The sequence below is a fragment of the Xenopus tropicalis genome, chromosome 1 (assembly GCF_000004195.4).
Source record: "Xenopus tropicalis strain Nigerian chromosome 1, UCB_Xtro_10.0, whole genome shotgun sequence".
Lineage (NCBI taxonomy): Eukaryota > Metazoa > Chordata > Amphibia > Anura > Pipidae > Xenopus > Xenopus tropicalis.
Window position 1 is genome coordinate 82,387,398 of NC_030677.2, and position 21,835 is coordinate 82,409,232.

At 37.6% G+C, this 21,835-nt stretch overlaps 1 protein-coding gene across 2 annotated transcripts in view; it reads right to left on the bottom strand.

The window, feature by feature from the left end:
• Window positions 1-21,835, bottom strand: part of tmem150c (transmembrane protein 150C) — a 56,202-nt gene that overhangs the window by 12,163 nt on the left and 22,204 nt on the right. For both annotated transcript variants that reach the window (XM_012955415.3, XM_002936457.5), the window contains exon 2: window positions 2,080-2,198. In XM_012955415.3, coding sequence (XP_012810869.1) covers window positions 2,080-2,108 — 29 coding nt within the window. In that variant the 5' untranslated portion in view covers window positions 2,109-2,198. The remainder of the gene's footprint in view (window positions 1-2,079; window positions 2,199-21,835) is intronic.

Below are 21,835 nucleotides of genomic sequence, written 5' to 3' on the forward strand. Positions count from 1 at the left end.
TTTAATGGAGGTGCCAAATAAGGGCTATTAGGTAGCCTCTATGCACACTATCTGCTTACAGGAGGCTTTATTTGTTAGTAAATCTTGTTTATATTCAACCAAAACTTGCCCCCAAGTCAGGAGTTCAAAAATAACTGGGGGCACTGAGAGTAACAAGTTGCCCCTGAGACATGGGTTGGGGATCCCTGCATAAATGACTAGTTCACCTCCATAAAACTTATAGTGTTCAAACATGAATATTTACTTTTCAGGTGCTATTTATTTTTAGTTTTTTTAAAAAAAATCTACCTAACCTAACATTTCCCAGCAGCAGTAAGCAAGTTTACCAACTCCGTTATAGCATTATATATAAATCATTAACCAACTTTAGAAGTAGCTGAGAAATGGAAACAGTGTACATACAGTAGGCTGTAACAACTGCTCTGCTACCAGAATTCAGTCTGAAAGCATGCTCAACAGATGATAAGGTTCCTGTCGCTGACAAATGCTAATAACAAGGCTTACTGTAATGCTAAGTGGAAACTTAAGAGTGGGAAACATTAAACTAATTCATTTTTAAAATGTAAACAATGTAAAAAGTCACAGTAAAATATAGAAAGCAACATTACACGGTTGTATGAATGTACTACTATCTGAAGGGCTTGATTTAACAACATAAATAAAATTTTACCAAGCAGTAACAAGTGCTAACTTTTGGTAAATACTGGTCATTTAAAATTGTATTCATAATCAATAATACTCTAAGGGGCACATTTACAAAGGCATGAATGCTCGGAGCGTATTTTTGGCCATTTTTTTGTTTTTTACCGCTGTTTACAATTGTACGGTACGACTTTCGGATCGCCAATACGATATTATTGTGACTAATACGATTTTTTCGAAAGCATTTTCGTGGTAGTTGCGATCTTCAGAAAATTGTATTTTCCCATTTGGCATTCGAACTCGTGTTTTAATGAATCAGCCCCTATGTATCTAAGGGAATTTTCGTTTCCAATCCCAATTTTTCCCATTTGGGATTCGAACTCGTGATTTGATAAATCTGCCCCTAAATGTGATTTACATTGTAAATTAAGGATTCAAATGGGCGTTAGTGCTTATTGCTAATGCTAAGCTTTGTTGATATTTTTGCACTTTTAAAATATACATGAAATGATCATTTTGGTATTTCTTGCATAAATAGTACATAGGAAGCTATACAGGGATATATATAGTGTGCCCCAGCTAAGGTAACCAATAAGGCACATCCTTCCAGAGATTTGTGCTTGTATAAACAATCACTAAACTAAACTAATCACTAAACTCTCAGCTTTTAAATAATGCATACTTCAAAGCTAATTCTCCAAACATGCTAGAACAATATAGCAGCAATTTACAGAGAGATAGGGTAAAAGGGGCAAAAAACAGTCACAGCTACCATGTTGCTCATACTTTGCAGCCTTTCCTACTGTGAGCTCCCATAGGGGCAGGTGCTTGCACAGCGGAATACTGTATCTGCACTTACTCAAATGAATCTATTTTTCCTTGGTTGAGACTCTACAGTTTTGCTTTAGATACATTTGCACAAACTCTCCCACTGTAAACAGTATTTTTTAAGCAAGAAATATTGGGAAATATTTGCAGTGTTCTGGTATTTTACAATACCAAATCCAATGTGAAAAACATAGAAAATACAAAGACTGTGATTCTCCCAGGGTTTAAAGAAAAATCTGACAAATATGCAGTTACCCAGATCATAAAGGGCCGCTTAGGGTGAAGATACATGGGGTAATTAGTCACCACGACTATGATTGCGGCAACTAGTCGTAGTGACTTAACCACCATATGCAAATACTGTATACAAGTTACTGTGACTAATCGCACAATGATTTGTAGTGTGCTAAATAGTTTACTTTTTAAAAAGTAGCATCGACCAATTGACCCCATGTGTCTTCGCCCTTAACTCCCAAATGTAAAGTTTAGGTTCACAAATAATACGATTGGGCTATGATATACGCCCGGTTCTGTTACAAGTGGATTCAAGTAAATGGGTCATCTCATGTTCTAAACATGAACATCTTAGCCTCTGAAACCAGACCTTACCTTAAACTTGTTATAATGCCATCCAACATCAGGTATTAATAGGAAAATAACTTTGTAGTGTGTGTAAAGATAAAGCCTTAGAAACCTTCTTAGATCTCTTTCCTGGTACCTTAAAGGATCTATTGAAAGAAATGTGAGAAAAGACTAATGAGAAAAAAAATCTCAATCCTAAAACTATAATAAAAAAAATATATTAAAGACAAAATAAATACAGATTATAGAATTAAACACTCAGTTAAAGTATTACATTACTGTAATTTTATCGGCCCTGGAAACAGGATTTAAAAGGTCATTTAAAGGGTATTAGACTATTTCTGCTCTGGAGAAACAGAGATGCCAGAATGAATATATGCATGGCTTTTGGATAGGATAAATAAAATATTTATTAATAACCTTTATTAAATTTAAACCATAGACTACAAGACAAAACGAAAAGGCAGAAAAATGAACTATTCTTAGTTTCTGTGTATGTAAGTATATGTCATATATATATATATATATATATATATATATATAAAGTGTTCAAATGTTTAACCAAGGGCACTTCCAGCTGTTTATTTCTCATAGGCTAGGTAAGGAATCCTGTATTTTTCAGGCTGGCAATATGAAGAATGTTGTACAGGTATCGGACCCCTTATCCGGAAACCCGTTATCCAGAAAGCTCCGAATTACGGAAAGCCCATCTCCCATAGACTCCATTATAAGCAAATAATTCAGAAATTTAAAACTGATTTCCTTTTTTTATGTAGAAATAAAACAGTACCTTGTAATTGATCCCAACTAAGATATAAATAATCCTTATTGGATGCAAAACAATCCTATTGGGTTTAATTAATGTTTTATTGATTTTTTAGTAGACTTAAGGTATGGAGATCCAAATTATGGAAAGACCCCTTATCCGGAATACCCTTGGTCCCGAGCATTCTGGATAATGGGTCCTATACCTGTACCAAATATAAACTAATTTAATTCACAAGCAGAGGTGTTCCCCAATGTGGACTTGGGTTTGAGCTTCCTTTTGATATCCAATATCTGTTCAGTTCCCCCTTAACTTTAGAATGTTATTATATACATTACTGAAAACATTATAATAACAGCAGTTGTCCTTCTACAATAAGCATATCCAAGGATATAACAAAGAATATGCAGGTAAAAAAAATCCATGTTCACCACAAATTATACCCTAACTGGTTTAAGTTTAAGTAGAACAGCCTATAAGCATTCATCATAGAGCTCTCCACCGCTGAGAGGATTCCCCCACCCTTATTTACTGGCCAGTTTATGAGAAAAAAAATGTGCAAAGTGCAATATCAGACACAAGTCACCTTTTTTAACCCACGATGCATTATTTCCTGACAATTTCAGCATAAATGTTGCTTGGGGGTTGCAATGTGCCTGGTGCATTTGCGGGCAAAAGATCATAGACTTGGTCAAAACACCCTATTTGCCATTGTACTTTAAGTGAATGCCATAGCTCCATGCACCAGTGTAGCATACTTACCAGTATTGTGTCCATTGTTTAGCCAAAGTACCTATTATTGCCTTCACATTGTTGTTCAAGTAGTCCTCACTACAGAGGTCAGTGGCAGCCATTTTTAAAAACTAATACACTAATACATTTAAGGGGTCATTTATGAAGTGGAAGACAGTTGATAAAATGGCAAAAACATATGCTATCTGCCATTAGAGTAGGCAGTAAGGCAGACATCTTTCTGCCGACCTGTGATGAGCTCTATTTTTACTCTTAAATAAATATGCCCATTAACTTTGTATACAATATTTACTGAAAATAAGTCTCTTTATATAAAAACATTGGGCCTTCTCCTTACATTTTTAAAAGTTATAAATTTCTTATCATGCCATATAGGGAGAAACTATTGTAAAGCAAAAAAAGCTGGGTTTACTTGGAAGGGCTGAACTTGATGGACTCTGGTCTTTTTTCAACCCTATGGGGGAGATTTATTAAGACACGAACGCTCGGAGCGTTCATTCAAACGCCCCAAGCACATTTTCACAGATTTTTTCGTACGCTTGCGCGAAAAATTCGGAAAGGTTCTGCCACTGTTTTGTGACTTTCAGATCGCCAATACGATATTATCGTGACTAATACGATTTTTTCATAAGCATTTTTGTGATATTTGCGATCTTCAGAAAATTGTATTTTCCCATTTGGCATTCAAACTCGTGTTTTAATGAATCAGCCCCTATGTATCTAAGGGAATATTTCTTATAAATGTGGAAATTGGTTTACCTTTAAAGTAGATTCTTAATTTACAATAAATTACTCTAACTGGTGTTCAACAACCTTGAAAATTTAAAGACAAGACGGCCCCAACCACAACCACAGGGCCTGCTGCATTTTTGTACCCCACTCACCAGTCTCATTGCTGCCCACACAATTGTTTGTGGTATGTGGCAAACTAGTAAGGGATCAAGTGCCAGCAGCCCCTAAATGGCTTTTGGATAAACCATCCCTTTAAGAGAAATCCTGTGCCAAAAGTACTTCTTTTTCTACTTTGCAATATGATAAAAAAAAACAGTGTGTAGCAGTGTGTAACGTCTCAGATTACAAACAGCAAACAGGATATAATGTGTTGTAATTTTTGTCTTTTGTCTTATATAAAATAATGCAGAACTGGCAAACTGTTATTAATGCCCAAAACTGAAATAAAGTTGCCCTATATTCAAATTGATTATGTATGGGTAATTGATCATCCTGGGGATGGAATGAATGCATGTGGGCAAGCAGGTAATGTAGTCATAAGTCAAAGCTATAGTTAGTGCATGCATCAAACAAAGGGCATGATCAGGAATGAGTAAGGGTAAGGGTTTACAACAACCTCCTGCTCTGTGGCACAAATACTGAAGTTTTCAGGGGACTATCTTTGCATTGGGCAAATTATCAAAAGGCAGGCTAATCTTTTCAAAATTTGTAGGCAAAAAGTTAAAATCCTTAAAACACACTTTCTTTCCTTCACGTGTGAAATTTCTTACTGCATGCTTTCTTAGAAAAAGCAAATGCACCCAACGGCATGCAACTGACAGCAGTGACAGCAATTTAATAACTTCTTGTCAGTCATTTATTATGCCAGAATATTTCTAAAAAAATGTCTTTGTAAGCACATTATTAAGACACATTGCACACTGAATTTACTTATTGTTATTTTTATTATTATGTATATTTCTTTTTGAGACCTGTCCTATTCTTATTGTAGCTCGTCATTGCAATCAGTGCCTATGGTGAGCAAGACTCTAAGATTCCAAGGTGGAGAGATTCACAGCACTATGCACATTACAGTAATTTAAAGATGATGAACATCATTTACTGTATATCATTTTAAGCTCTATGAAAAACAGAGTCCAGAATACCTTATGTCATTCAAATTGACATTATTACTGTTGTCTTTTTTAATGGGATCTGGTAAATGTCAAGCAATTAACATCTCTTTTGCTGTTATCGCATGTTATAAATACCCTTTTTAAATAGTGGTTTCTTGACGCTTTCAGAGGTTATTTTGGATATGTACTATGAAGTGTGTTTTATCTGTAGTGTATAGCAGTGAGGGCTTATCATCTGTTCCCAACCTAAACTATTTTAAGTGTTCTATAGGTTGTTAAACTTGTTTGGCACAATTCCTACATCTGACTGCTGCATTTTACAAAAAGAGCAAACACACTGCACACGATGGTGGTGTGTTTTTCAACATTATAAGTTATTAAACAGCACTTGCAATTCATATTTCTATGCGCAGTGCTTTGCACAATATTCAGACCTTTGTCAAGTTTATAGAGGTTCAGGCTTAACTGAATACAGGAAGTACATTAAAAAATGTGGGCCTTGAAAAAGAGCTGCTATTCTAAAAACTGTCCCATGCTGGCATCTCAGAAACCACTTAATACAGAAAATGAATGTCAGCTCCAAAAGTGCTCAGAGCTAGGGTTACAGGTCACTTGAAAATCAACAAGCTGATGCGGTTCCTGATCCAACAGGAAAATCAAACCTGCAAGATTGAGATCTGCCAAATTTTAGGCCAAATGTTGGGGGAGCCCATACATGCACAGATAAGCTGCTGAATCGGTCTAAAGGACCCGAATCGGCAGCTTAAATCTGTATGTGTATGGCCACCTTATGGCAATGCAAAATGCAAGACTGGGGTTAAAAACCTAAAACAAGCCAAACGTGAATTTGTAGTACCTCCCTAAGGACATACAGCTAAGGCTCCAAAAATAATAACTAGCTTACAGTAATGTACTCGGAAACTGAGCAAGGACAATAGAAGCAGCCTGTTGCAACATTTTGGAAACTTCCCAATACTAAACCTGAAACACATGCTTGGACATGATATAAAAAAATTAAAATCTTAGAATCCAGATTTGTGGCAGATTTTTATAAGTGTCAGCATAACTTCCAGTAAAAGAAAAGCAAAAGTGCAATGTTTTGGAACACCCTGAGGAGGATGCAAAGTTTTTCTTTTCCTTGTATGGGGCTCTATATACTAAGGAAAAAAATTAAAGGAAATTTAATGAGGGACAATTTTGACACAGCACAATACATAATAATGTATTCAGTAACATTATAATTGGTTTAGGGACTGGCATACAAAAACAATCGAAAAATTATTTTTATAACAATTTTTCATCTGCTTTACCGTGGGCGACTAATCTTCCAAAAATGCTTTCCTACTAACAATAAGTTAAATCGCTGGTGGGAAACCCTTAGGCTTATGGCACATGGGGAGATTTGTTGCCTGTGGTAAAATCTAGATTACTGCAGGTGACAAATTTCCCCTAAATGCTTCTCCAATGGCAAGAAAGTAATTGGTGGCAAAGCATACACATGCATTGCAAGGAAACTTCGGGCAACTTTGGAAAACGAAGTGTCGTGTATGTTTTGTGACTGGCTACTCACTTCATTGCTGGTTGGAAAGCATTCTGGGAAGATTTGTTGACAACGGTAGCCCATATTTAACTGCGGGTGACAAATGTCTCTGTGTGCCATCACCCTAAGGTATAATTACTGGGGGAGCCAGAGGGAGGGAAAGGAAGAGGGGGAATCCTACTCCTCAATATTGTATAAAGACAAAGAAATCAGCTGACCATTGGTGTGAAGGCCAACATGTTTGCTCTAAACAAAGGAAATGGCTCAGGAAATGCTTTCCATTTTAAGTGTACATTTGCCAAGGACACTAGATTTTGTTGAATGGTTTATGGGCTTCTAGGGATTGTGCTAATAATTTGTCATATAAATATACTGTCTACATTCTTTCCTTTACTTTTCCAAAAGCTAGAAATTGAGTTTTCCAAGCAGCTGCAATAGTCTGTTTGTAGCACTTAAAATGTAAGTAATAAGGCATAGAGCAGATATGGGAAGGGCTTCAATTGGTTTGTTCAGCAGAGCTTCCCATGGGTTCCTGGCAAGGTTAACCCCAAGTGTTCTATCATTGTGTAGATGCCACATCTAACCTTAGAGAAATGTATTTTTTAAACATGTAAAATGGATAATTAGCTTTATTTAAAAATGGGGTTTACTGAGATGAGAATTTAGCAAAACAAATTTGAAAAGGTCAGAAATAAGGGCAAGTCTGCCAAGAGGCAAGATAAGTACCTTGTTTATGGTGGCATCTTACCAGGGGCAGCAACATTTGACTGCAGGTACTAAATTTTGGCTCCTTTAGAACATAAAAACAATAAAGTACATATTATTACTAATGATAAAGTTATTGGGAGGCTTTAAAGCATGTGTTTATTTAACTATGGATGTAATGCACAGTATTAGAATGGCAGAGGGAGCTAGCATGTAAGAAAGTGATTTCTAATAATAATGAACTTATCTCTAACATTTGTGTGGGTGAGCATTTGGGGAACAGTGATCACAACATGGTCTCCTTTGAGATAATGCTGCAGAGACAGCGCTATAAGGGAGTAACTAAAACACTCAATTTTAGACGTGCAGACTTTGCCAGTATAAGGGCATCTCTGCAATGTGTCAACTGGGAAAGGCTTTTCATGGGGTTAGACACAGAAGGAAAATGGAACATCTTTAAAACATTGCTTTGAAGGTATACACAACAGTATATCCCCCTAGTAAGCAAGGAGAGGCATCCCAAAGCAAAACCTTTATGGCTGAATAAAAGTGTTATTGTCGAGGTTGGTAAGAAAAAACGTGCTTTTAGGGCATTCAAGTTAGCTGGGACAGCGGAAACTTTCATCAGGTACAAGGAAGCAAATAAAGCATGCAAAAAAGCTATCAGGCAAGCTAAAATAGAGATGGAAAGGGATATTGCAGCTAGGAGTAAAAAGAATCCAAAATTATTTTTTAATTATGTGAATAGTAAAAAAATGAAGCAAGAAGGGGTGGGAACTTTATTATCACGGGGGGGTACGTTGGTTGATGAAAACGGGGAAAAAGCTGAAATTTTGAACTCTTATTTTTCATCTGTCTATACATCTGAGGAGCCAGATAATGAAGGCTTCCCTTGTAATATGCCCAGTTCTAGTAATTTAGCTACTGACGCATGGGTCACTCGGGAGGAAATTCAAAAGAGACTTGAACATGTAAAGGTAAACAAAGGTCCAGGGCCGGATGGGATTCATCCCAGGGTATTAAATGAGCTGAGCGCTGTGATTGCCAAGCCTCTTCACTTAATTTTTCAGGATTCATTGAGGTCTGGCATGGTGCCAAGAGACTGGCGGATTGCTAATGTGGTGCCGTTATTTAAAAAGGGATCCCGTTCTCAGCCTGAAAACTATAGGCCTGTTAGTCTGACATCAGTAGTAGGAAAACTTTTGGAAGGGGTAATAAGGGATAGGGTACTTGAATACATTGCAGTTCACAATACTATTAGTTTGTGCCAGCATGGTTATGCGTAACAGATCTTGCCAGACTAATTTAGTTGCCTTTTATGAGGAGGTGAGTAGGAACCTTGATGCTGGAATGGCAGTTGATGTCATCTACTTGGACTTTGCTAAAGCGTTTGATACAGTACCTCACAGAAGGTTAATGATCAAATTAAGGAATATTGGCCTAGAACATAATATTTGTAATTGGATAGAGAACTGGCTGAAGGATAGAGTACAAAGAGTGGTTGTAAATGGAACATTTTCTAATTGGACCAGTGTGGTTAGTGGAGTACCGCAGGGGTCAGTCCTTGGGCCTTTGCTGTTTAACTTGTTTATTAATGACCTGGAGGTGGGCATAGACAGTATTGTTTCTATTTTTGCTGATGACACTAAATTGTGCAAAACTATAAGTTCCATGCAGGATGCTGCCGCTTTGCAGAGCGATTTGACAAAATTAGATAACTGGGCAGCAAACTGGAAAATGAGGTTCAATGTTGATAAGTGCAAAGTTATGCACTTTGGTAGAAATAATATAAACGCAAACTATCTACTGAATGGTAGTGTGTTGGGGGTATCCTTAATGGAGAAGGATCTAGGGGTTTTTGTTGATAACAAGTTGTCTAATTCCAGGCAGTGTCATTCTGTGGCTACTAAAGCAAATAAAGTGCTGTCTTGTATAAAAAAGGGCATTGACTCAAGGGATGAGAACATAATTTTGCCCCTTTATAGGTCCTTGGTAAGGCCTCACCTTGAGTATGCAGTGCAGTTTTGGGCTCCAGTCCTTAAGAAGGATATTAATGAGCTGGAGAGAGTGCAGAGACGTGCAACTAAACTGGTTAAGGGGATGGAAGATTTAAACTATGAGGTTAGACTGTCGAGGTTGGGGTTGTTTTCTCTGGAAAAGAGGCGCTTGCGAGGGGACATGATTACTCTGTACAAGTACATTAGAGGGGATTATAGGCAGTTGGGGGAAGTTCTTTTTTCCCATAAAAACAATCAACGCACCAGAGGTCACCCCTTTAGATTAGAGGAACGGAACTTCCATTTGAAGCAGCGTAGGTGGTTTTTCACAGTGAGGGCAGTGAGGTTGTGGAATGCCCTTCCTAGTGATGTGGTAATGGCAGATTCTGTTAATGCCTTTAAGAGGGGCCTGGATGAGTTCTTGATCAATCAGAATATCCAAGGCTATTGTGATACTAATATCTACAGTTAGTACTAGTGGTTGTATTTATAGTTTATGTATGTGAGTGTATAGATTGGTAGGTGTGGGTTAGGTGTGCTGGGTTTACTTGGATGGGTTGAACTTGATGGACACAGGTCTTTTTTCAACCCTATGTAACTATGTAACTATGTAACTATGTAAAGTAAGTTTTGGGTTTATAAAGCCTGGACTGATTTATACCAGAAAGGTGGGTGTAGGTGAGTTCACTATAACTTTTTTTGTAGGGACACAGGAAATGACAATTGTGAAGGGGTTTGCCTTTATGTAAATACAGAATTTAAGTCATTCACCCAGGGAAGTTTGAGGGATAGAATTGGGACAACATGAATGTTGGGGGAGAACAGGAGGCTCACGGAGCAACCACTGACAGGGGCCAGTGTAGTGGGGGGTGGAGAAGGATACAGTGGAGGTTAATGAGGGAGACAAGTTTGTGACAGTTAAGAGGGGAAGTAGGGGTCGGAAGGGTAGGGGGGCTGGTCCACAGCTTGTACAAACCAACAGATTTGCCATTTTAGGTGAAGATGCTGGGGAAGACAGCTCAGAGTTAGCATGTATAGAGCAGGCTGACTCTCAGAGCACCTTGAGAGCCAGCACCTCTTATACAGGTGGGGGGGGAGTAGTGCTAGGAAGGGAAGGCAGGCTATAGTTGTAGGGGATTCAATTATTAGAAAGGTGGATAGGGTAATTTGCCGCGAGGACCCTACATGCCGAACTGTGTGTTGCTTACACATAGGTACCAATGACAAAGTTAGAGGGGGGGGGGAGGTCCTTAAGAAAGATTTAAAAAACTATCGTAAGTTATGATAGTTGATAAGTTGAGAAGGCAGCAGGAATTTAGGGGATTAATGCGTGGCTGAGAGATTGGTGGGTTTCTGGAGAACTGGGCTGATTTTTCAATCGGCTACAGAATCTTTGCCAGGGATGGGCTGCACCCACCTCAATGACGATGCAGCTGCTTGTCAGTAGAGTAATGAAGTAACCAAGTCAGAAAAAGAACATTAATTGGGGATATGCTAAAAGAATCCCTGGGGGGGGGGGGGTCATATTTTTAAAAAAATCCAAAGACCATAAGCTTCAGGGGTTCAGCATCAGAATTTTTTGTAAACCACAAGCAGACACTGAAGACTGGAGCACAGATGCTTCAGTATGGTCCAGTCTTCAGTGTTGACTGATGTTTTTTTCAAAAGCTCTGCTTCCTTTTTAATAGGTTGAATTTAATAAATCTTAACTGTAGGTGACATGAGTACTCCTGAGAAGTTCAAAAGACACCCATGTGGAAGTAAATTATTGTACAAGAATTGATGGTGTTCACCCAAAGGGTACTAAACAAGCTTAGTTCTGCGGTTGATAGACCACTTTACATAGAGGCAGATTTACTAAAACTCAAATTTTTCTTTTTTTTTATGTTTTCAAAAGCTCTGCTTCCTTTTTAATAGGTTGAATTTAATAAAGCTTAACTGTAGGTGACATGAGTACTCCTGAGAAGTTCAAAAGACACCCATGTGGAAGTAAATTATTGTACAAGAATTGATGGTGTTCACCCAAAGGGTACTAAACAAGCTTAGTTCTGTGGTTGATAGACCACTTTACATAGAGGCAGATTTACTAAAACTCAAATTTTTCTTTTTTTTTTAATTTGAATAAACTCATTTCCACAAATGTCTGACATTTATCAAAAAATCTGAAAGCAAAAAATAAATAAAAATCTGACCATTAGTAAATGGCCCCCATAATCTTCCACAATTCTCTGATGTGTGGCACTGTGCCAAGAAATTGGTAATTTGAAGTAAAGAAATTATTCAAAAAAAAATCCCATTTTCAGCCAGGTTACTGTAGATCTGGTAATTTGACACTAATAGGAAAGTTTTTGGAGGGGGTTTTATGGGATAAGATTTTGCAATACATTTAAGATCACACCTGTCATCTAAGACTTTTGTATGTAAACTTCTCTATTAGATTTAATATAAAAGAATAGTGACCAGCCTGGCACGTACTTCCTATGTATTCTGAGCAGCAGCACATGTTGATCAACCAAGTTTGTTTATAACACTGTGTTGTGTTGTCACTTGCCCAGGTTTGAACTGGACAGTCCAATTTAAGGCTGCCCAGTTCAAAGCTGCCTGTTCAATCCCCAAATAGTACCAAACGCTGCACATATTCACTCCAACTGTGTTCTGGAAGTCAACATCAAATGAATAGTTTAAAACCTTCTCATCTAGCTAAGATTGTTTAGCTAATTTGCCCATCATATTTATATGCACAGAATTATGCATTAGCAGATTAAACAAGGCAAATATTACACTAAAAAAGTTGGTTACTTTGGCTCTCCCCTCATAGAGTGAAAGCTGCTCTAATTTTTTGGCCTTCAAAGAGCTTTAAAGAGATCTGTTGAAAACAGAAAGGATATTTATCAGATTTCCTAAGAATCTGCCTAAAACAATAGCTTCTTGTGAAACTTTGTGTATAAGCATTCACACTGACACTCTCATCAAGGGGATATGGTTGGAACCTGACTCATTTCCTCAATTTAACTTTGCTTCTGAATGAACACAAATTAGAAGCATTTATCCCACAAATGTATATCTATGAATGAAACAGTTCACCTGTGGTGTGGCTGACAGTGCTCCCCAAACTGAGGGAATGTACAGGTGTTCTCAGCAAATCAACAAGATCAGCTTCGTAAGTTTATTCGCAAATAAGCTAGCAGCTGAGAACCACGCAACTGTAAAAAAAACATTGAATGTATTTATGATAGGTTTTTGGAAAATTAAAATTAGTAAATCACCCTTTGATTCTTAGATCTTGATTCGTCCATAACCACAACATTTGTACTTCTCTCCCACATTATCTTGTGTATAAGAAAAATTTCTCAGCATCAGTGATGCTGATGATGTAGTAGAAGTTGCTAGGCCCCAGAGCATAAACTATTAAAGGCCCAAAAAAGGGATTCTGACATGATTTTTAAGGTGTAATTTTATTTTTAAAATGACACTGTTTACATAGCAAATATTTAACTCTACCATTTTAAATTTTAATCTTAAACCAACAAATGTAATTTTTTTAGTTGTAATATTGGTGTTGTAGGCATTGAGTCTAAGCTTTTAAAAGGAGCCAGCACTATACTATAGAAATTTTTCAGATAACCTATTGTTTCTCCTGCTCAATGTACTGTTAATATGACTCAAGTCGAATAATTGCTAAACAGGGTTTCTCCTGCTTTGGTGCTATTCTCATGTCTGCCACTAGGTTGGGCATGTAAGCACGTTTAGCAAAGCAAATGAGTCTTGAGATTTTTCTTCTCTATATTGCTGAAAACTTCTCCGGCCCTCCAAAACTCTGCTTTTTAGAAGGGTATGGGGGTCTGGGGTATCGGAAATCATTGCCTCTCATTGTATTTAATGTATTTGGGGCTGAAGTTCCCACTATGTTGCCACACTGTATCCTTTACTGTACAAGCTAATTGAGGCTAATGGCACACAGGGTAGTTCCACAGTGTATATTAGTTGGCAGAGAAATGCCTGAAGCCACTCAAAATTATTGTTGAGCAGTATAAGCAATTTGCCTGTTTACCCACATGCTAAAATTCAGAGTACCAGCAGTGCTGTTAGCACTATCAGTTCAGACAGCAGAGGTGTCAGGGAGCTGCTATCTTGTTAAAGGAAAAGTAACACTAAAATTTTTTAAGTAAAAAATCTATTCTACGCCGCCCCAATAATTGCCCTATCCTGCACACCATTTATTATTTTGAATGCTATATTAGAAAATACCTGTTAAACTTGGCTTCCGGTCATTTGAAAAAAGGCGATACGGTGATGCAGGGGAAGTATCAGGGGAAGCATTCACTATGCGACGATCGATCGAGCCTAGCCTTGCTTCTGCATAGGAAGGAGTCAGGCTAGGATCGATCAATCGATCGTCGCATAGTGGATGCTTCCCCTGATACTTCCCCTGCATCACCGTATTGCCTTTTTTCAAATGACCGGAAGCCAAGTTTTAACAGGTATTTCCTAATAAAGCATTCAAAATAATAATTGGTTTGCAGGATAGGGCAATTATTGGGGCAGTGTAGAATAGATTTTTTACTTAAAAATTTTTAGTGCTACGTTTCCTTTAACTGCCAGCTGCTGGGTGAAAAAGGGGAGGGGTGATATTGCTCCAACTTGCAGTACACCAGTAAAGAGATAGTAAAGTTTATCAGAGCACAAGTTACATGGCTGTAGCACCCTGGCAAATTAAGAACATAGCTAGCCTCATGTAAAATATTAAAATAATATATAAAAGAATCTATTCGCGCTAAATGAATTTCAATGCAGAATTCTGCTGGAAAAGCTCATAGTACTATCATAGTATTCTTTTAATGACCTCTGACATCAGACATTGTGTCTACCGACTGAAAAGAAGCCAGCAGCTCAGACATTTTCCAGTAATAAATTGGTAAATTGTTACAAGCTGCAAATTACATTTCTGTTTGTTAGATGTAACACAGGCTTTTACTGTAAAATGTCTGTAAAAACCTGGTATAAAACTGTGTAAAAAGTGTAACCACCAGCATGTCGCAATTTACCCATTTATCTGCCAAATTTCCAGCCTGTATTTATTTGGAGTGTGAGAAAATACTAAAATACCCAGGGAGAACATAAAAACTTCTTGCAGATAGTGCCCAAGCTGGAATGGAACTCTGAACCCTTGCAGGGGGACATGATTACTCTGTACAAGTACATTAGAGGGGATTATAGGCAGATGGGGGATGTTCTTTTTTCCCATAAAAACAATCAACGCACCAGAGGTCACCCTTTTAGATTAGAGGAAAGGAGCTTCCATTTGAAGCAGCGTAGGTGATTTTCACAGTGAGGGCAGTGAGGTTGTGGAATGCCCTTCCTAGTGATGTGGTAATGTCAATTTACTGTGTAAATGCAAAAATTGAGGTGGATGGGGAAGATATGTGAGTGTGCCTGGGAAGCATAACATTTAAATATATTTAAAAAAAAATATATACTAGGGATGCACCAAATCTTGAACTTGTTTAGGGATTCCAAGTGCCCGTCTGAACCAAATCCATACTCTTAAGATCACGTGACTTTAACCATGTAACTATGAAAAGTGCTGCTTTTTTTAATGGTTTGGCCTTTCCCTAGTTATAACCCCGACAGTTATATGCAGGGGTGTAGCCAAGAGTCTAATGTAGTTAGTCCCCTGCAGTAAGCTCAGTTAGAAAAAGTGCAAGAATATAGTGCCACTATATTATTGTGCAATAGTTTAGTAGAGTAGTGTGTAGTATGTGTACTCATTTTCAAAGATTTATAATCTTGCACTGCATAATGTAGATATTGCTCAATCACAGGTACTGGAAATCTGGCTTAAAGAAAGCTGTTCTTAGTTAGAAATCTTGTAAATGTTATGACAATCTAGAGGTGCATCATCTGCTTATTCACTGCAGACAAGTTCAGCATATGTGGGAAAAATAAAAGTGTTTTCACAGATGTATTTCTTCCGAAATCACAGTAGGAGTCTAGATTGGCTCATAAAATATAAATGTACTTTGCATACTTGCTTGGTGACCATAAAAATACCCAGAGAACACAATAATGCTTTCACATCTAAATTCTTCCCTTGGCTTTTCCAACTCTGTGGTCAGTTTTGAAATAATTTTGTTTCAATGATGTACATTTCCTATTTTGTTGCAGTCTTACAGTTTCTCGCAGTTATAAAGAAATACTAGGACATAGTGCTTTTGCTTTATTGCTGCAATATAGCAGCTCCAATTTTAAGGTACTTTCCTCTCTGTTTAGTTTCTGAAACAAGACACATGCAAGAAGAGTCAAGTATCACATTTTACCCCCACAGGTTTTATTGTGCCAATTACTATTATCAACCTTTATTTAAATAGTGCCGACATATAGTACATTCTTTTCTATATCTGTTTGTGATAAACTGTCTTGTCTGGTAAGCGAACTTTCATAGCAATAAATAGGAACCCAGACTATAGTTGTTATTTAATAACTTATGTTTTATTATTTTGTTACTAATAGAATTTGAGATATAAAAGGACCAGTAAAACCATAAAGTATTTTTTTTTTCTATATTTAATGTTTGTTTCTGTTCATCGAGCACCTCAAAATAAATATTTATTAACACGCCTGTAACTTCGGGTTTCTTCAAAATGGATTTTAAAAATTCAATAAGTTACTTTTGTCTGACTGAGTTTCTGCACATCCATATGGGTGCTAACTGCGTCCATCCTAATAGGATGGGCAAGGGTATCTATTAATGCTGGAGAACCCTGGAGCTATCGCCACCCTGGACCTGGCAGTAGCTCTAGCGGAAGCAGAAAAAAATGTAAAAGCCATCATGTTATAAACTAGGAAATAGTTTATAAATGTCATGCAACATGAGAATTACAAATCTTTATTACTAAAGTCAAGTTGCTGTTAGTACTCATAAGAGACAAATTATATTACCTATTTATCTGCTGCAAAATGAAAATATATGAGTTTATGCTTAATTATGACAATTATTTAGTTTGCCTGCTAAGTATCACATTAAACATTGCTTTGGCAGTGAGCTGCAATCCTTTAATAAGAGAAAAAATAGAAGGTGCATTATTTCATTTGCAGCAACCAGAGCTCATAAATCCCAAACCATACTTTGCAATTATTATAAACACTAAGATACAAAAAATAACCCTTTGGCTTCTTGTACTAAAATAGGTAGTCCAGTATGACTTTAGCTGCAGTTTTTCGTTGTGAATGTGAAATGGTTGGACTGCATATTTGCTCTTTATCCTGAACCTCCTTTTCTGTTTGTCTGTTGAGACAATTTCATACAATTTGTTTTGCTATCTACAAATCCTTCAGTTGCCCCTACAGTTCCACCTCTCCTTTCCTCGTTTCTATTCTGTACTTGTCAGCTTGTCTCATGTCAGCAGTCACTCTCTAGTTGCTGCCAATCTCTCATACCTATAATTTCTTCAACATTTCCTGTACCAAATAACAATGATACTGCTCAATCTCTCCAATGTTTTTTTCTCTCCATGTTTTTCTTTTATTCTTTTCTCAATACTATTCAAGCAACAGTGACAAATTAATCTATACCTGAATAACTTCCTTATCTTGTGCACTACAAATGCTTGCTTGCTAACAAAGTGCCATCAGGGCATTACTTTACTATTTCTCTACACATTACTGTAGTCACAGACAATGCCCAGATAGTTATTCTATCCTATTTCTCCTACAGTTTGAAGTCTATACCAAGACACCATACATACAGTGGTGTGAAAAACTATTTGCCCCCTTCCTGATTTCTTATTCTTTTGCATGTTTGTCACCCAAAATGTTTCTGATCATCAAACACATTTAACTATTAGTCAAAGATAACACAAGTAAACACAAAATGCAGTTTTTAAATGAGGGTTTTTATTATTTAGAGAGAAAAAAAATCCAAACCTACATGGCCCTGCGTGAAAAAGTAATTGCCCCCTGAACCTAATAACTGATTGGGCCACCCTTAGCAGCAATAACTGCAATCAAGCATTTGCGATAACTTGCAACGAGTCTTTTACAGCACTCTGGAGGAATTTTGGCCCACTCATCTTTGCAGAATTGTTGTAATTCAGCTTTATTTAAGGGTTTTCTAGCATGAACCGCCTTTTTTAGGTCATGCCACAACATCTCAATAGGATTCAGGTCAGGACTAGGCCACTCCAAAGTCTTCATTTTGTTTTTCTTCAGCCATTCAGAGGTGGATTTGCTGGTGTGTTTTGGGTCATTGTCCTGCTGCAGCACCCAAGATCGCTTCAGCTTGAGTTGACGAACAGATGGCCGGACATTCTCCTTCAGGATTTTTTGGTAGACAGTAGAATTCATGGTTCCATCTATCACAGCAAGCCTTCCAGGTCCTGAAGCAGCAAAACAACCCCAGACCATCACACTACCACCACCATATTTTACTGTTGGCATGATGTTCTTTTTCTGAAATGCTGTGTTACTTTTACGCCAGATGCAACGGGACACGCACCTTCCAAAAAGTTCAACTTTTGTCTCGTGGTCCACAAGGTATTTTCCCAACAGTCTTGGCAATCATTGAGATGTTTTTTAGCAAAATTGAGACGAGCCATAATGTTCTTTTTGCTTAAAAGTGATTTGCGCCTTGGAAATCTGCCATGCAGGCCGTTTTTGCCCAGTCTCTTTCTTATGGTGGAGTCGTGAACACTGACCTTAATTGAGGCAAGTGAGGCCTGCAGTTCTTTAGATGTTGTCCTGGGGTCTTTTGTGGCCTCTCGGATGAGTTGTCTCTGTGCTCTTGGGGTAATTTTGGTCGGTCGGCCACTCCTGGGAAGGTTCACCACTGTTCCATGTTTTTGCCATTTGTGGATAATGGCTCTCACTGTGGTTCGCTGGAGTCCCAAAGCTTTACAAATGGCTTTATAACCTTTACCAGACTGATAGATCTCAATTACTTTTGTTCTCATTTGTTCCTGAATTTCTTTGGATCTTGGCATGATGTTTAGCTTTTGAGGTGCTTTTGGTCTACTTCTCTGTGTCAGGTAGCTCCTATTTAAGTGATTTCTTGATTGAAACAGGTGTGGCAGTAATCAGGCCTGGGGGTGACTACAGAAATTGAACTCAGGTGTGATAAACCACAGTTAAGTTATTTTTTAACAAGGGGGGCAATCACTTTTTCACACAGGGCCATGTAGATTTGGAGTTTTTTTTCTCCCTCAATAACGTAAACCTTCATTTAAAAACTGCATTTTGTGTTCAATTATGTTATCTTTGACTAATAGTTAACGGTTTTTGATGAGCAGAAACATTTAAGTGTGACAAACATGCAAAAGAATAAGAAATCAGGAAGGGGGCAAATAGTTTTTCACACCACTGTATAATTTGCTTTTGGTAACCTTTTTTAGGTCCTATATATTTTAGGTCTTATTTCCATTTGAAGCCTGGCTAATATTCTTTATACCTCTAACAGTTCTTCTCTCATAATGGCAGTTTTTTTGTTGCAATTCTTAACATTACAATTTTCTTGATTCCTCATGTAATTTACTGAATTACATGTTTGGTTTCTCCTACCAGAAACTCAAGAGCCCTGACCTTTATCTTTACCAGACTCATATGGAGATTTGAACTAAAGTTGCAGATTGAAAAACTGGGGGAACCTTCAATAAATGAATATTTCTGAGCAGAACTGATTACCAGTTGGTTATATTTAAATTAATTAAATTAGGCCAGCCTATGTCTCTGGATTTTTGATGTGTCCCTTATATTTCACACAGACGGTATTCTTAGTTTAGGATGAAATCATCATGAATAGGCTTTTGATCCCTGCTAAACATTTACAGAGCTCAGAAAATTATATATATATATATATATATATATATATAAAACATGGAAGGGTACTTTTAGGGCTATAGTAAAGGCCCTGCATTTCCAATGTGTGGCCATAAGAAATTAATGTTGCCACCAAAGTACACAGAAAAATAATGTGGTAAACCAGAAAGTCCAATGAATTGGGCAGATATTGCTAGTGTCTGCTTTTAAAATAATAATTATAAGTAATGTTTTTGGTAATGCTGATGTGTGTTATTGTTTGGAAGAAGGTCTGATTACTGCATATCAAGAGATAGATGTGTTAAAGCATGGAGCAAAACTTTCAGGAGCATCTATCATAGGGGCACAGAAGAGCACAACTATAGGTACGTCACTTATTATACCTGCAACACTAACCTGACATTTAATAAAGCCTTTTATTTCCAAAATAGTACTCCCAAAAGTGACATGGGGACAGATTTATTAACATTCTGAAATCTACAACTGCTATACAGTGGTGTGAAAAACTATTTGCCCCCTTCCTGATTTCTTATTCTTTTGCATGTTTGTCACACTTAAATGTTTCTGCTCATCAAAAACCGTTAACTATTAGTCAAAGATAACATAATTGAACACAAAATGCAGTTTTTAAATGAAGGTTTACGTTATTAAGGGAGAAAAAAAACTCCAAATCTACATGGCCCTGTGTGAAAAAGTGATTGCCCCCCTTGTTAAAAAATAACTTAACTGTGGTTTATCACACCTGAGTTCAATTTCTGTAGTCACCCCCAGGCCTGATTACTGCCACACCTGTGTTAATCAAGAAATCACTTAAATAGGAGCTACCTGACACAGAGAAGTAGACCAAAAGCACCTCAAAAGCTAGACATCATGCCAAGATCCAAAGAAATTCAGGAACAAATGAGAACAAAAGTAATTGAGATCTATCAGTCTGGTAAAGGTTATAAAGCCATTTCTAAAGCTTTGGGACTCCAGCGAACCACAGCGAGAGCCATTATCCACAAATGACAAAAACATGGAACAATGGTGAACCTTCCCAGGAGTGGCCGGCCGACCAAAATTACCCCAAGAGCGCAGAGACAACTCATCCGAGAGGCCACAAAAGACCCCAGGACAACATCTAAAGAACTGCAGGCCTCACTTGCCTCAATTAAGGTCAGTGTTCACGACTCCACCATAAGAAAGAGACTGGGCAAAAACGGCCTGCATGGCAGATTTCCAAGGCGCAAACCACTTTTAAGCAAAAAAAACATTAAGACTCGTCTCAATTTTGCTAAAAAACATCTCAATGATTGCCAAGACTTTTGGGAAAATACCTTGTGGACCGACGAGACAAAAGTTGAACTTTTTGGAAGGTGCGTGTCCCGTAACATCTGGTGTAAAAGTAACACAGCATTTCAGAAAAAGAACATCATACCAACAGTAAAATATGGTGGTGGTAGTGTGATGGTCTGGGGTTGTTTTGCTGCTTCAGGACCTGGAAGGCTTGCTGTGATAGATGGAACCATGAATTCTACTGTCTACCAAAAAATCCTGAAGGAGAATGTCGGCCATCTGTTCGTCAACTCAAGCTGAAGCGATCTTGGGTGCTGCAGCAGGACAATGACCCAAAACACACCAGCAAATCCACCTCTGAATGGCTGAAGAAAAACAAAATGAAGACTTTGGAGTGGCCTAGTCAAAGTCCTGACCTGAATCCTATTGAGATGTTGTGGCATGACCTTAAAAAAGCGGTTCATGCTAGAAAACCCTCAAATAAAGCTGAATTACAACAATTCTGCAAAGATGAGTGGGCCAAAATTCCTCCAGAGCGCTGTAAAAGACTCGTTGCAAGTTATCGCAAACGCTTGATTGCAGTTATTGCTGCTAAGGGTGGCCCAACCAGTTATTAGGTTCAGGGGGCAATTACTTTTTCACACAGGGCCATGTAGGTTTGGATTTTTTTCTCCCTAAATAATAAAAACCCTCATTTAAAAACTGCATTTTGTGTTTACTTGTGTTATCTTTGACTAATAGTTAAATGTGTTTGATGATCAGAAAGATTTTGTGTGACAAACATGCAAAAGAATAAGAAATCAGGAAGGGGGCAAATAGTTTTTCACCCCACTGTAGATGCAATCACAGCTAATATAAAATGGGTTTCCACATTAAGTAGAAGGCTGCAAGTTTTGTCATGCTATTAATCATCAGTGCAAAGCAAGCCTTACCTAACTTATTTTCTGTATATCAGCCTTGAGGAGGGCCAGATTAATTTGATCTATTTGTGATGTTAATGAGGTCTGGCAAACTGTGATAATTTGCTCAAAGAGCTTTCAGGCCTTTTTCGGGTTCATTAACTTGAGCTGATACATTTGGCACATTACTT